We start from the raw sequence: 15,182 nt of genomic DNA, 5'->3' as shown, positions 1-15,182 counted from the left end.
GCCCTGTCCTCCGAGGTATCTATTGGCCAGGAAATGAGGATCAGGTAAGACAAGATAAGGTCCCTAAACAGTTAAAAGATCTCCCAAGAAGGAAATCACATCCAAATAGAGGAGTCAGGAAAAGAAGGTTTTTTGTTTGTTTGTTTGTTTTTGTTTTAGAAGCAAAGAGTGAGTTTTATCTGAAGCAGTGGCCCTTCGGGTAAAGAGTGGAGATGTAAGAGAATGCCACTGTAGAGTTAGGGAGCAAAGAGTAGGGCTTTTGCAATTTGTCTAAAAGTGCAATACAAAAGGGATAGGAAATGAAATACAAAGTTTGTGAGCCCGCGGGAGCCGCGGGTGTAGCCTGAGTACCAAGCAGAGACACTGCTTCTCGCAGCAGAAGCCAATCCAGCGGGGTCAGGAAAGAGTGCACGAATCTGAAGTAGTTTTGGAGGTTAAGAGAATGGCGGCGGCGGCTGTGTGCCCAGACAGTACGTGTGAAGAGCCCTACCCAGACTGCCCCAGAGGGCAGAGACGAGACGTGAAGGTAAAACAAATTAAGAAGGAAAAAAACAGAGATCAGAAGAACCCAGAACTCAATCCAGAGTTGGGTACAACATGATAGTCTGTGATCAGGTCCTGAACTTTGCAAAGGATGAAGGAGCGCCCAAAGGGACAGCTCTGCTGCTCGTCCCCAGGCTCGGGTCTAGAAGAACTTGTCTTAGTGAGAGTCATATCACAGCAGGCGAGAAGCAGGGGCTCTGAGGGGTCTTGGTACCAGCTCTCTCTCTCTCTCAATAGCTACATGTTTGGGGATGCAGAAGAGGATCACTAATGCTCATTTTCCCCCTTTAAAAAAAAAAAGTCAAACATTGTTTTTTGTTTTTGTTTTTGTTTTTGTTTTTGAGACAGGGTCTCACTATATAGTTCTGGCTGGCCTCGAACTCCCAGAGATCCACCTGCCTCTGCCTCTGGAGTACTGGGGTTAAAGGCATATGCCACTACCCCCTGGCTAAGAATGTGCTTTTTAAAAAAGGTCATTCTGAGGCCGGGGCAGTGGTGGCGCACACCTTTGATCCCAGGACTCGGGAGGCTGAGGCAGGCAAATCTCTGATTTCGAGGCCAGCCTGGTCTACACAGTGAGTCAAGTCTACACAGAAAAACCCTGTCTCAAAAAACAAACAAACAGAAGAGCCCATTCTGTTTAAAGAACTGGGAGTGACCAGTGACCGTCTCTCTGCAGCCACTATTCCTCCCTTACCCCTAGATATCCTGACTACCTTCTCACCCTCCTCCTCTGGAGACAAGTGTTGGGCACCTTCTTTGGGCTTTAAACCCAATGCTTCTAGGACTCTGCTGTTTTTAACGGGCCTTCCCCCTCCTGCATCTTCCCAAGAATGCCTAGGGGAACAAGTTGGAGGAGGGGGAGAAAGAAGACAGGTAAGCCATCCTTTCCTTTTGTCCTGATGTTTACGGCTCTGAAGACAGGCCCGTTCCTCCACTGAGACAGGGGCTGAGGTCAACAGGAAGGGTGATGTCGGGCAGGTCTCCCTTCCCTGTGCCTGGCTCTATAGATGTTAACATTCACATCCTCATCCCGCTGGGCCAGCTCCAGTTGGAAGTGCTGGGGTAGGAAGTGTTGAAAGAAGCTCTCTGTCCCATGCTCCTCTCTCATCTTGGAGGCCAGGTAGATGGTGCCATGGGGCCCACACAGGTGTTGGAGGGTCCCCAGCAGCAGTGGGAAGGTAGGTTCCAGGTACACGATATCTGCCCCCAGCACCAAGTCATAGTTTCCAGGAAAGCCATGCTGGTCAATTCCCCAGGACAAGGCACACACCTTCGCCCGGCCTCCAGATAGCACGTTAGCGCGGACATTCTCCTGGATCTGCTCTAGGACCAGTGGTAAATCAGTGATGGTAACATCCCCCCCTGAGGGAGAGCAAGCAGGAGAAATCCAAGTCAGAGGGACCGTGACAGGGCTCATGACTCCTGCCTGGAGGGTCCAGAGGCCTCGGGGCCTCACATCTTGTCGACAGCCCGAAGTTCACTGGCTCCTAGTTGCCCTAACCTCAGCCTCACCCATACCACTCTCGTTACTCTACATTCTACAACATCAACATTCTCTCCGGGCTAATCTTCAACCTCTCTGGCCAGCACACAACAACCAGATGTCAGCAAAAGCCTGGGCAAGACTAAACTGGGGGTGAGCTGGGCACCCCCACCCATCTACCCACCCAAACTCAGAAGACGTGACCTCCGCTGAGCCCTAAAGGACAAATCAGTCAGGTGAGGCTTTCCAAGCAGAGAATAGAGTACAAGCGCCTGGCAGAAAAGGGAACAGCATAGTCAAGAAAGGCTAGAGTCCAGAAGGGGGTTCTCAACCTGTGGGTCTCGACCCCCAAATGACCATCGGAAAACAGATATTTACGTAACGATTCGTAACAGTGCAAAATTACAGTTATGAAGCAACAAAAAAAAATAACAGTTTTATGGTTGGGGTTCAGCACACCATGAGGAACTGTATTGAAGGGTCGAAGCGTTAGGAAGGTTGAGAACCCTTGCTCTAAATGTCAAGACCCAAAATGAGGACTTTGACATGTTAAAGAGAGTCAGGCTTGATAGATAGAGTGTGTTCACATGCTAAGCAAGCACTCTGCCACAGAGCTGCATTCCCAGTCCAAGAAATAGGTTTTAAGAGCAGAATTTGGGGTAAAGACAATCAGATCAGTATTACAGAATAGTCACACAATGAACATGTGTACTGAGTACTTGCTAAATGCTAGGGATACAACAGGAAGCAAAGCAAAGCTAACGGCCTCCCTAAAGTCTCATTCTAGACATGGAAACACTCACAATACCACAAAAGTAACCACTTAAGCAGAAGCATGATTAATAGTATAAAAAGCAGAAATAATAAGATCTCACTCATCCTCACCATGGGTCTGGATGCCAGGCGGTGTCTGGAATACCTCAGTGAGCAAGACAGGTAAGAATCCACCCCTCAAAGCCGGGCAGTGGTGGCGCACGCCTTTAATCCCAGCACTCGGGAGGCAGAGCCAGGCAGATCTCTGTGAGTTCGAGGCCAGCCTGGGCTACCAAGTGAGTTCCAGGAAAAGGTGCAAAGCTACACAGAGAAACCCTGTCTCGAAAAACCAAAAAAAAAAAAAAAAAAAAAAAAAAAAAGAAAGAATCCACCCCTTATGGAGTTTACAGAAGAGTGCCAAGGGCTGAGTGTGATGGTAGCAACACAGGCCTGGGACGTTAGCACTAGGGAAGCGGAGTCAGAACAGTCATCAGTTGGAGACCAGCTGGGGCTACGCAGCAAGACCCTGACTCAGAGAAATAGAAGAGGGCTGGAGAGACGGGTAAGTGGCTAAGAGCACTTGCTGCTCTTCTAGAGGACCCAGGTTCGGTTACCAGCACCTACATCAAGCAGCTCACAATGGTCCGAACTATAACTCCAGGGAATATGAGCCTCTGGCCTCTGATGGCACCCACACTCATGGGCACAAACCTATATGCAGACATACACACCTACAGATAATTCAAAATAATAAAAATCATGTTTAAAAATAAATAAATTTTAAAAAGGGAGCAGGCTGAGGTTGTAGCTCAGTTGGTAGAATTCAAAAGGCCCTCGGTTTTATTCCACCAAATAAATAAATTAAGTAATTAATTTTTTAGACTGGAAGTGATAGTACATGCCTGTAATCCCAACACTAGAGAGGAACAGGCAGCCAGATCAGAAGTTCAAGGTCATCCTTGGCTACATAGTTAGAGGCCAGCCTATACTACATGATACCCTGTTTCAAAAAAAAGGGGAATGGGGCAATAAGGTAACTCAGCAGATAAAGATGCTTGCCACTGCCGGGCAGTGGTGGCACACGCCTTTAATTCCAGCAATCGGGAGGCAGAGGCAGGTAAATCTCTGTGAGTTCGAGGCCAGCCTGGTCTACAGAGTGAGTTCCAGGAAAGGCGCAAAGCTACACAGAGAAACCCTGTCTCAAAAACAAAACAAAAAAACAAAAACAAAACAAAACATACTTGCCATCAAGCCTGACAATCTGAGTTTCATCTCCGAATCCCACATAGTGGAAGAAGAGAACTGTTCACTCCCACAAAATGTTCTTTTTGACCTCCATATGCACACCATGACAAGTACACTCCTCTCGATAAACAAATGTAACTTTTTTCAATTAAAAAAAGAACAGTGGTGCTGGGCAGTGGTGCCGCACACCTTTAATCCCAGCACTCGGGAGGCAGAGACAGCGGATCTCTGAGTTCGAGGCCAGCCTGGTCTATCTACAGAGTGAGTCCAGGACAGCCAGGCTACACAGAGAAACCCTGTCTCAAAACACAACGACAAAAACTGGCAAGAAACGGTGACAGGAACAATGGAAATGACCCCAAGCACAATGGCACCTGTTTGCAATCAGAGCACTTGGGAGGCTGAGGCAGGAGGACTGTTAGTCCTAGACTGGGGTTACGTGGCAAGACACACTGTCAACAAACCAAAAAAAAAAAAAAAACAGGGCCTGGTTGCTCACTTACACCTATAATCCCAGTACTTGGGAAGTAGAGGCCAGAAGATGAGGCGTTTAAGGTCAACCAGGGTTACATCAGACCTTGTCTCAAAAAAACAAAGCCAAGAAAGAAATAAGACACACAATACATCAAATAGTATGTGCTACAGTGAGGCCCGAGCAGGGAAAGGTATGAATCCTTTGAGGGTGAGGGCACGGAGCACACCTTTCATGGGAAATCCTCCTTAAGCATTATTAGGAAAGACCTGAAGGCAGGCAGGGACGGAGCTCTCCCTGGCTGAAGTCTACCAAACACCAGATCAGCGGCACAGGAGAGCTTGAGGCAGGACTGTACCTGGCAAGGTGTGGAGATCTAGCAGCAGGGCCACACAGCAGCAGGAGCAGAGTTAGAGGGGACAGAGGGGCCACACCCCGCGGTGAGGGACGGTAGGGGAGCGTTTGAAGCAGAGGGACAGCCCACACTGACTCAGGGTTTACACTTCAGCACTTAAGGCTGTGATTAAAAACACACAAACAACCTGGCCACCAGAGAGATGGCTCAGCAGTTAAGAGCACTTGTTGCTCTTGCAGAGGACCCAGGTTTGACTCCCATCACGTGACCCACGTGGTGGCTCACAACAGTCTGTAACTCCAGTTCCAGGGGATCCAGTGCCTTCTGACCTCTTCAGGCACCAAGATCCCATGTGGTACACACATGCAGGCAGAAAACACACACACACACACACACACACACACACACACACACACAGAAAACAGCAGCAGGGCAAGAACAGAAACAGGAGGGTTAGTCAGGGAAAGACGATGTTGGTTGGAAATCGGGCAGTGACAGTGACTGAGAAGTAGTCAAGTCCTGAACATATTCTGAAGCTGCTGTCAGTGTCAACAAACTGATTCCCCCCCATCACACACACACACACACACACACACACACACACACACAGAGAGACTTTATTTTGACTAAGGGTGTCTTTTGAACATCTGTCCTAACTCAGGCCAAGTTGCCCATTTATGTAAATGCAGAGGGCTTCGGGAGAGGCAGGCTTGGGATTTCATTGGTGAGCAAAGTTTGAAACGTCCATCAAACAAGCACATGAAAATATTAAAAAAGGCAGTGGGTTATGTAAACGAGTCTGGATATAGAGATGACGGAATCCTGGTCCTCACCATAAAAAGGACACTCAAAGCCACAAAATGATGTGACTTCTCGGGAGGGGGCACAGACAGAAAGAAATAATGGGTCAAAAGGGCCTACTCCCGAGCTCTGGGCACTCACAGTTCCTGTCGTAAGCATGAAAAGGAATCAATAAAAAAAAAAAAAAAGAATGGAAAAGTGTGCCAGCGATGTAGGTGGAAGCCAGAAGTGTGTTGGCCCAGAAAGCAAAGGACTTTTCAAGGAGAGAAGAGTATCATTGTCAAATGCTAAGTCGACTGGAGTGGGCTAGAAACTGACTTCTGAGTTCAAACCATGGGGTTAGAAGTGAAGCTCAGAACCCCAGCAGGGACACAGAGGGAGTGAAAGTCCACCTTGAGTGGACTGAGGGAAGAACAGAAGGAGAGGAACCACAGTGACTTTTTACTTTATGTACACGAGTGCTCTGTCTGCATGTACACCTGCACACCAGAGGAGGGCATCTGATCTCACTACAGATGGTTGTGAGCTACCATATAGTTGCTGGGAATTGAACCCAGGTCCTCTGGAAGAGCAGCCAGTGCTCTTAACCGCTGAGCCATCTCTCCAGCGCCTACAGTGACCTTAACATTTGGATGTGTTCTCTCCTGAGCAGAGAAATGGCTCAGGAGATGGAGGATCAGCCACTGCCCTCCCCGACAATAGGAATTTCAGCATTGTTATGTACATACATATCATATACACAGACATACAATGCCCCATATAGACACAGTCTGCATATAGAGTGTGTGTGTGTGTATGTGTGTGTGTGTGTGTGTGTGTGTGTGTGTGTGTGTGTGGAGAGAGAGAGAGAGAGAGAGAGAGAGAGAGAGAGAGAGAGAGAGAGAGAGAGAGAGTCATCAGATAAGAGTGATAATGCAGAGGAGGCACTCACAGTTTGAAGAATAGTAAGGTTAAGAAACAAATATCGAAATATCGAGCCGGGCAGTGGTGGCACACGCCTTTAATCCCAGCACTCGGGAGGCAGAGACAGGCAGATCTCTGTGAGTTCTAGGCCAGCCTGGTCTACAGAGAGAGATCCAGGATAGTCAGGGCTACACAGAGAAACTTTGTCTCGGGGGGAAAAAAAAAGAAAGAAAAGAAAAGAAACAGATGTCGGGCTGGAGAGATGGCTCAGGGGTTAAGAGCACTGGTAGCTCTTCCAGAGGGCCTGAGTTCAAATCTCAGCATCCACATGGTGACTCACAACCATCTGTAATGGGATCTGATGCTCTCTTCTGGCATGCAGGTTTACATACATAGAGCACTCATACCAGAGAGAGAGAGAGAGAGAGAGACAGAGAGAGACAGAGAGACAGAGACAGAGAGACAGAGAGAGAGAGAGAGAGAATAGATGTCTAGGATCGTGGAAGAATAAATGGGTAAAGGAAATTTGGCAAACTAGCTGGGTAGCACAAGGACCCACCTGAGCTCAGTGAAAACAAGTTTAAAATGAGTCTAGGGAGTACAATTGTGTGGGCACTAAGAGGGCCTAACCCAGCCTGGGCTGGGGGTGAGGGGAGGGAGGAAGCCTTCCTTCCCTTGGAAGGGTTGTTTGAGCCTAGCAATGAAGAATACATCTGCATTAACCAGGCAGTAAAACCGTTTCAAGCAGAAAGTTCAGCCCCCGTGAGGTTCCTAAGGAAGGAGACATGAAAGCAGGTTTGCAGAAGGGACAGAAGAGTAATGAGAGCACAAGGAGAAGAGGCCAGGGAGAGGCACAGAAAGAGGCGAGGGAGGGAGGCAGGATGTTGGTAGCCAGGTTAAAGGGGTCACTTCCACCCTGAAAGAAGTCAGGGCCAGTAGGCGATTTGGTGGGGTGTGATGATGATAGCTGCATTTTGAAAAAGCCATTCTGATTGTAGGGTGGTGTGGGCCAGGATCTAGGTGGGGGCCAGAAGCAAGAAGACTAACCAGTCTGACGACTTATTATAAGTCTGAGCAGGTGATGGTGGTGGATCAGGCTGGGGAGCCCGGAGCGGAGTCGAGAAAACACAAGAAAATCCAAGAGATTTGTAGGAGTTAAAACCCACAGGACACGAAAGGTTTGATGATGAAAAGCGGGGACATGACAGAGGTGATGTCTAGGTTCCACACTGGGTGGATGGTGGCTTCGTGATGGGAGAGCCTGGGGGAGAAATAGGTTTGATGGGGGGAATCACAGGGTCAGTTTGGGAGTGCCAGCCTTTTCCCATCCAGAAGCATGAAGATACTTACGAAAATCAGGGCAGGAAGCAGTTAGTGTCCTAACTAAATACAGTGGGACAAGGAATAAACAGCTGTGCAAGTATTGAGAAGGGAGGGCCGGCTGATCTCTGGGATACAAAGTGAGAAAATAGGAGATGACACCCAGATTTTGGACTTGGACTTGGAAACTGAACAGGGCACGAAAAAGCAGCTGCTGGTCTACCAGTAATAAAGACAGGTGTTCTCCCTCTCTCTCTCTCTCTCTCTCTCTCTCTCTCTCTCACACACACACACACACACACACACACACACACACACACACGTTCTCTCTCACACACACATTCTCTCTCTTACACACACACACACACACACACACACACACACGTTCTCTCTCACACACACATTCTCTCTCTTACACACACACGTTCTCTCTCACACACACACACACGTTCTCTCTCACACACACATTCTCTCTCTCACACACACACACACACACACACACACACGTTCTCTCTCACACACACATTCTCTCTCTTACACACACACACACACACACACACACACACACACAATTTCCTCCTTGCCTCCCTCCCTCCCTTCCTACCTAAGACAGGGTCTTACGCTGTAGCCCAGGCTGGCCCTTGGCCTCAGCAGCCTTCCCACCTCTGCTGCCTGAGTACTGGGATTACAGGCACGAACCCCAATCCTTGGCTTCTTTCCTTTTAACGTAACTTTCTGACTCTCACCCACCCACCCACCCGCAACTCCTCCTCTGTCAGAGCTCTCCTGGGTGGACCTCCTTCAGGAGTGATAGCTCTGGCCAGAGCACACCCATGCCACACATACCTCCCAAACGAGTATGTACCATAGCGTCTTCTCACACTGTCCCTCACTAGACTACAAGTTCCTTGGAGAGCGGAAATCCTTCTTATTCGATGTCAAATCCTCAGCCCCCAGCACATCTCTTGGCACACAGAGGACTTAGAAAACACGTTGACTGAATGAACAGAAGAATAAATGTCTGCCTCTGCAAAGACTTCCCTTAATGTGACCCAGTTCTGTCCCTAGGAACAAGGACATCCTAGTTTGCATGACTTAGACCACAGGTAAGGAACCTTTTTAGTTTCTGGCTCTTTACAAAACCGAAGCAGAATTTCCCTGACCCTTTCCTTTCCCAAGTCTCAGCTGATTAATTACCCCCTACACCTAAAATGAATATATACATAATCATCACACCCTAGCCCTCCAAAATTCATAACCTTGTTTGTTCTAGCAATAAAAATCTAAGGCCATATTCGGTATGGTGGTACACACCTGTAATCCCAGCACTTGGAAAATTAAGGCATGAGGACTAGGAATTTAAGGCTAATCTCCTCTATATAATGAGTTTTAGGCCAGCCTGGGCAACAAGAGAACCTGTCTCAACCGGACACACTCCACTGCACTTCTCCACAAAAAGTAAGGGGGAGGGGAGAAAGAAAGAGAGGAAGAGAGAGAGGAAAAAAGAGAAAGAAAGAGAGGAAGAAAGAAAGAAAGAAAGAAAGAAAGAAAGAAAGAAAGAAAGAAAGAAAGAAAGAAAGAAAGAAAGAAAGAAAGAAAGAAAGAAAAGAAGAAAAATTCAAGAGACTCTAACATAAGGAAGCTACAAAGCTTTGCGCCCCAGGTCTCTTCTCCCTTCAGAACACCCATATGCATTTTAACGGAAGAGCGTCTCCAGCATTTTTCACGGAATCCCTATCTGATTTGCTTTACCCTCCCTCGAACCAACTATCTTGGGTGTTCTCCCTCACAGAAAAGTAGGGGTTTGCTAAAACGGAAGAAGTGAGCTGAGTTCAAAAGCCCTGCCCACCCCCAAGGAATCCACGTATTAACTTCTCCACACTCCAGCCCACCCCACCCCACCCCCGCCCCGCTCCCGCAATGCCAGCTCACGCACCCTGCAGCGCCGCCAGGATTCCCACGATGCCCGTCCCAGCGCCCAATTCGATCACCTTCTTGCCTCGAAAATCCACATTCTGACTCTCGAAGTAGCTACACAGGCTCAGAGCCTACGAGGGGAAGGAAAGGAAGAGAGAGGGACGCTGTCACGGCTCCATATGGGAGAGGCGGGGTCCGGGGACTGGACTTCTCAGGGACCCTCACTTAGGGCAGCCCCTTCCTCACCGCATCCCACACGCGTGCCGCCACCCCAAGGCGCGACCCAAAGTTTTGCGTGATGCTCAGCTCGTGCCCACAGAAGCAGAACCGGCTGCTCTCCGAGTAAGAGTCGGTGAAGAGCCGGACCTCGCGTGGGAACACGGATTCGGGCTCGGGTTCAGGATCCGGGCGGGAGCTGGCCATCAGGCAGAGAGAGCACCCCCGAGCACCTCGGCCAGCGCTGGGATCCGAGTCCCTCCCTGGCTGCGTTGAGGCTGGGGACTGCCAGCCATATGGGCTGCTCCCAGGCACCGGGCCCCGCCTCCCCACTTCGCCCTCCTTCCTCCAGCTGGACTTCCTGGAGATGGACGGGGAACGACCCCCGAGCTCGGGCCACTGGCGCACACAGAACAGGACCCACGCAGCGCCACACGGGTCAGACCCGGCTGCCTTGGTTTGAGACCGCCAGGAGAGAGAAGAAAGGATGCTTGGTGCGACTTGTCAGAGGCGGGTCCCTCCCAGCGCGCTCACCTGTGGGGCGCACAGGTGCCTGTGGGCACTGGGGAGCTCAGACTCAGGCAGAAGCATGCCAAAGAGGAAAGGCGGGGTGCCTGGAGCTGGCCTTCCCGCCAGCTGAGAGACGAGCAGCGCGCCCGCTCTCCATCCCCCGCGCCCGCTCCCTTCGGGGTCCTCCCATCGCGGGGGCAGCGGAATTGGTCCTTGGTGCTTTAAGGGGCGGGGCCTGCTGGCGGCCCGCGGGCTGCGTCATCAACCTGCGCCCGCGGCCCCGGGCTCTCCACGTGGACTCGGTGGCATCATGGCGGGAGCCGAGGCCCCCCAGCCGCAGAAGCGCTATTACCGGCAGCGCGCGCACTCCAACCCCATGGCGGACCACACGCTGTGCTAGTGAGCGGGCCGGGCGGGGGCCGGGCGGGCGGGCGGGAGCCGCAGGCAGCCCGGGACGGCAGCCGCGCTGGGGCTGGAGACCCGGGAGCACGGTCCGGATGACACGTCAGTTGAGGATGCGGCGGAAGGCGGAGTTGGCCGGCCTGGGAGGGGTCGGGGTGCTGTGGATCGAGTCTGGGTGAACTTGCCAACCAAGTCTGAGAAGAGAAAAAAAAAATATTGCTGGAACTAAAATGAAGAAGCAAGTTGTCATGTCCATCTCCCGACTTTTTTTTTTTTTTTCATTTTTGTTTTTTTGAGACAGGGTTTCTCTTTTTAACAGCCCTGGCTGTCCTGGCACTCGCTCTGTAGACCAGACTGCCCTCGAACTCACAGAGATCCACCCGCCTCTGCCTCCTGAGTGCTGGGATTAAACGCGTGCGCCACCACGCCGGGCTCCGATTTGCTTTTATTTATTTATAAAACGATAAACGTACACACACTCCTTGCTTCATCCTCTCCACAGAAAACACATAAACAGAGTAGTGTTCCAGTGCCTTAGGCAGTCAGTCAGTCTCTGGGAAAAAGAACCTTGAGTCCCAGAAAGGAGAGCTCCCTGACACGTCAATACCCAGAAGTAGAGACTGGCACGTCAGCAGTCGTAGCCTCACGAAGGGACTGTGATTGACACCCTGGGAGCCAGGGGACTTTCCACTATGCCTTCTAGATACCACATGGCCCATGACTGTAGATTTTTTGCGAAATCTACCACCCGCCTTCCATGCCTACAGAAGCACATCTGCAATGATGTGTCCAACAGTCTCATGTCTCCTGTCTTCTTTCCAATAGCCCTGTGAAGCCAGAGGAGATGGACTGGTCTGAGCTTTACCCAGAGTTCTTTGCTCCGCTAACTCAAAATAAGAGCCATGATGATCCAAAGGATAAGAAAGACCAGCAGTCCGGGGCCCAAGTGGAGTTTGCAGACATAGGCTGTGGCTATGGTGGTTTGTTAGGTAACGTGCTGGCCCTTTCCCGGGGACAAGGAGAGGCCTGGGTTCTGCCGTCTCAGCAGGTTAGAGGCAGGGTTAATTGACCTTTCCTCCTGCCACCAGACAGCAATGACATCAGTGTGCAGGGCCTCCATCTCCCTTCTCCTCTGGGTCTGCGGCCTTCGCCCTGGAGAAGGGAGGGGGCCGCCTCAAATGTGTCTTAGAAGCTGGGCTGTTCTGTCTGGCTCCAGTCCCTGCATGAGCCGTATCACCTGCCCTGTGCTGGGTCAGTGAGCCGGTCAGCACAAGCGTCAGAGATCAGCTACTGTGGCCACTGATCCCGAACCTTCTTTCTCGGGGAGTCCACCAGCTTCCCCCTCCTACCCCTGTCCTCACCAGAACACATTCTGCCCCGCTCTCTCATGTTTGGGGGTTCCTGTTATATTGTCTTTGTTTTCCAGAGCATGTATGCCAAACCACTTGCCCCGTAGACAGATAACAGTATAAGAGAGAGGAAGAGCGTGGTAGAGACTGAAAATGTTGCCTCATGTCCGAGCTTTCTCCTGCTTTAAATCTATGATCTTGAGCATTTCTGACCCTCAGTTAACCAACCTTCACAGTCTAGCAGAGAGTGTGAAAAGGATTAAATAAGACTTTGTCGTGGAAACTCTACAGCAGTGGTTCTCAACCTGTGAGTCATCACTCTTTGGGGGGTAACATATCAGACATTTACATTACGACTCATAACAGTAGCAAAATTACAATTATGAAGTGGCAGTGAAGTAATTTTATGGTTGGGGGTCACCACACCATGAGGAACCGTATTAAAGGGGCACAGCATCGGGAAAGTTGAGGACCACTGCGCTAAAGCAAATGTAAACTGTAGTTTCTGCCCTTTTATTCTAGTCTATATAACAGATTTTTTTTGTTGATTTTATTTTATTTTTTTGAGACAGGGTCTCGCTATGTAGCCCTGTCTGGTCTGGAACTTGCTATATAGAGCAGGCTGGCTTTGAACTCACAGAGATCCTGCCTGCCTCTGTCCCCCTTCCCCTATTTCCAAAGCTTAGGATTAAAGGCATGAGCGGCCATACCCTGCTCCCGTGACAGCGTGACAGTTTTGTGTCTTCTCTGTCCTCTGCAGAGAACTCTGCAGGAATGGGCATCTCTGCCTTACTCCTGACTTAGACATCCACAGACAGAAACTTTCTTTCTTGGGTTAACCTCTTTGTACTTCCTTAAATCTGACACTACGACCCCATCGCTGTCTCTGTCCCCAGTGGCACTGTCACCACTCTTCCCAAACACCCTGATCCTGGGTCTGGAGATCCGGGTAAAGGTGTCAGACTACGTGCAAGACAGGATTCGGGCTCTCCGTGCGAATCCCGGAGGTGGATTCCAGAACATCGCCTGTCTGCGCAGTAATGCCATGAAGCACCTTCCCAACTTCTTCCGCAAGGGCCAGGTGCGGCCTGGGGAGCTGCCCGGGTGGGGGTGGGGGTGGGGGCTGGTGGAACATGGCAGCCAGGCGCTCACAGGCCCTTTTTTTGGTCGGTCCCACAGCTGAAGAAGATGTTCTTCCTCTTCCCCGACCCGCATTTTAAGCGAACAAAGCATAAATGGCGAATCATCAGCACCACGCTCCTGGCGGAGTATGCCTACGTGCTGCAAGTTGGGGTGAGCTGGGAGGGAAGATGTGCCGGTGGCCTGCCCAGGGGATCTTCACCAAGAATTGATGGGGGGCACATTAGGCACTCATGCTCTGCTGCTCAGTGGTGTGCCGCCCGTATCTAGGACGATGTTGTCTACACAGGGCCTGGTGTACACCGTCACCGATGTGCTGGAACTGCACCAGTGGATGTGCGCCCATTTCGAAGAGCACCCACTGTTTGAGCGTGTGTCTCTGGAAGAGCTAGTAAGTGAGATGCCCCAGGGAAGTTGTAAGAATCCAGCCCTATTCAGAGTGGTCCTATAGTCCTTGAACTTAGCTTAGGGCCAGGAAAATGGGAGTCTAGAGACCCAGGACAGTGTGAAAGGTGGGCAGAGAGGGACATGCCGGACTCTTTCTGCAGAGTGAAGATCCCATCGTGGAACATCTAGGCACGTCAACTGAGGAAGGAAAGAAAGTTCTGCGCAATGGAGGGAAGAATTTCCCAGCCATCTTCCGAAGAATACAGGACCCCATCCTCCAGGTGGTGACCCCCAACCCCACGCTGCCTGACCACTGACTTCTTACCCTGCCTTAGCTGGACTCGCTCTACTAGTGACTGGAAGAAAGATCAGCTCCCCATTCCAGGCCTTCCGAGACTGGTGGGGCAGAGGCCACAATCTCCCTGAGACGGTGCAGCCTGCCTTCTTACCCGTCACTGACTTACTGCTTTCTTGACCCTCCACTGTCAGAAGAAAGCAAAAGAAGCTGACTGAGGAGGTCAGAGGACCTTGGACCAGAGGGTATATTTGGAGGGGTGTGGGGATTTGTTCTCCCTCAGCAGCTGGAGTGAAGAGTGCAGTGACCTACTGTCTAAGCTCTGGGTTTGGCTCAGGTGTCCGTCCCGTCCCCTACCCCCCCCCCCCCCCCCCCGTTATGTTTACTTTGCAGTCCTGGGGATAATGTGTGTGCCCACGTGCCCATGCTGCTCTTCCCAGGAAGGCGAGTGTGTATCACATGCCTCCTCCCATCTTCTCCCTGTGTATGATCTGACCTTGACCATCTGGGCTGCCACCATTGTCCTTGTAGTGCTGAGGGCAAGAGGGCAGACACCCTTGCCTTTACCGTGTTGACCTTTGATTCCAGAATCTCCAAGCTGACTGACTGGCATAGTGCCTGATGGGGAAAGGGAGGGAGGGAGGAGGGGGAAGGCAGAGGAGCAGGGAGCTAAACTGCAATACTGTTTTTTAATTATTTTTATTTTATGAGTATTTGCCTCTGTATGGGTATGTGCTCCACACTCGTGCCTGAGCCCTTGGAGGCCAGAAAAGGGAATTGGTTCCCTGGAACTGGAGTTACAGATGGTTGTGAGCTGCCATGTGGGTGCTGGGAACCAAACCCTGCTCCTCTGTAAGAGCAGCCAGTGCTCTTAACTACTGAGCCATCTCTCCAGCCACTGAACTGGAGGATTCTGTGGCTCAAAGCAGTAAGTGGCTGCTGACCATAAAGGTACCCAAAAGAGGATGAGTCAGCTTGGGATTCAGAGTGTGTGCTTAACCTTCATTCTATCCAAAGACAGAATCTCCAAACTTACATACTTTGCAAAAAAGAAAAAACAAAAACCTCCTTTGTATTATTATTATTAT

At 50.6% G+C, this 15,182-nt stretch overlaps 2 protein-coding genes across 2 annotated transcripts; one reads left to right on the top strand and one right to left on the bottom strand.

The window, feature by feature from the left end:
* Positions 1-472: 472 nt before the first annotated feature.
* On the bottom strand, positions 473-10,218 carry Eef1akmt3 (EEF1A lysine methyltransferase 3). The gene is made up of 3 exons (XM_059245590.1): positions 10,042-10,218; positions 9,815-9,926; positions 473-1,908 (listed from the first exon to the last, which is right to left on the bottom strand). Exons 1-3 carry the CDS (start codon positions 10,216-10,218, stop codon positions 1,499-1,501), a joined length of 699 nt encoding a protein of 232 aa, XP_059101573.1. The 3' UTR covers positions 473-1,498.
* A 590-nt stretch (positions 10,219-10,808) lies between these two features.
* Mettl1 (methyltransferase 1, tRNA methylguanosine) lies at positions 10,809-14,427 on the top strand. The gene is made up of 6 exons (XM_059245380.1): positions 10,809-10,920; positions 11,749-11,912; positions 13,169-13,353; positions 13,452-13,565; positions 13,702-13,803; positions 13,961-14,427. Exons 1-6 carry the CDS (start codon positions 10,832-10,834, stop codon positions 14,114-14,116), a joined length of 810 nt encoding a protein of 269 aa, XP_059101363.1. The 5' UTR covers positions 10,809-10,831; the 3' UTR covers positions 14,117-14,427.
* Positions 14,428-15,182: the final 755 nt, after the last annotated feature.

This window comes from Peromyscus eremicus, chromosome 18 (genome assembly GCF_949786415.1).
Source record: "Peromyscus eremicus chromosome 18, PerEre_H2_v1, whole genome shotgun sequence".
Lineage (NCBI taxonomy): Eukaryota > Metazoa > Chordata > Mammalia > Rodentia > Cricetidae > Peromyscus > Peromyscus eremicus.
Note: the sequence above shows the minus strand (reverse complement) of the source record. Positions and strands in the feature narration are given on the sequence as shown.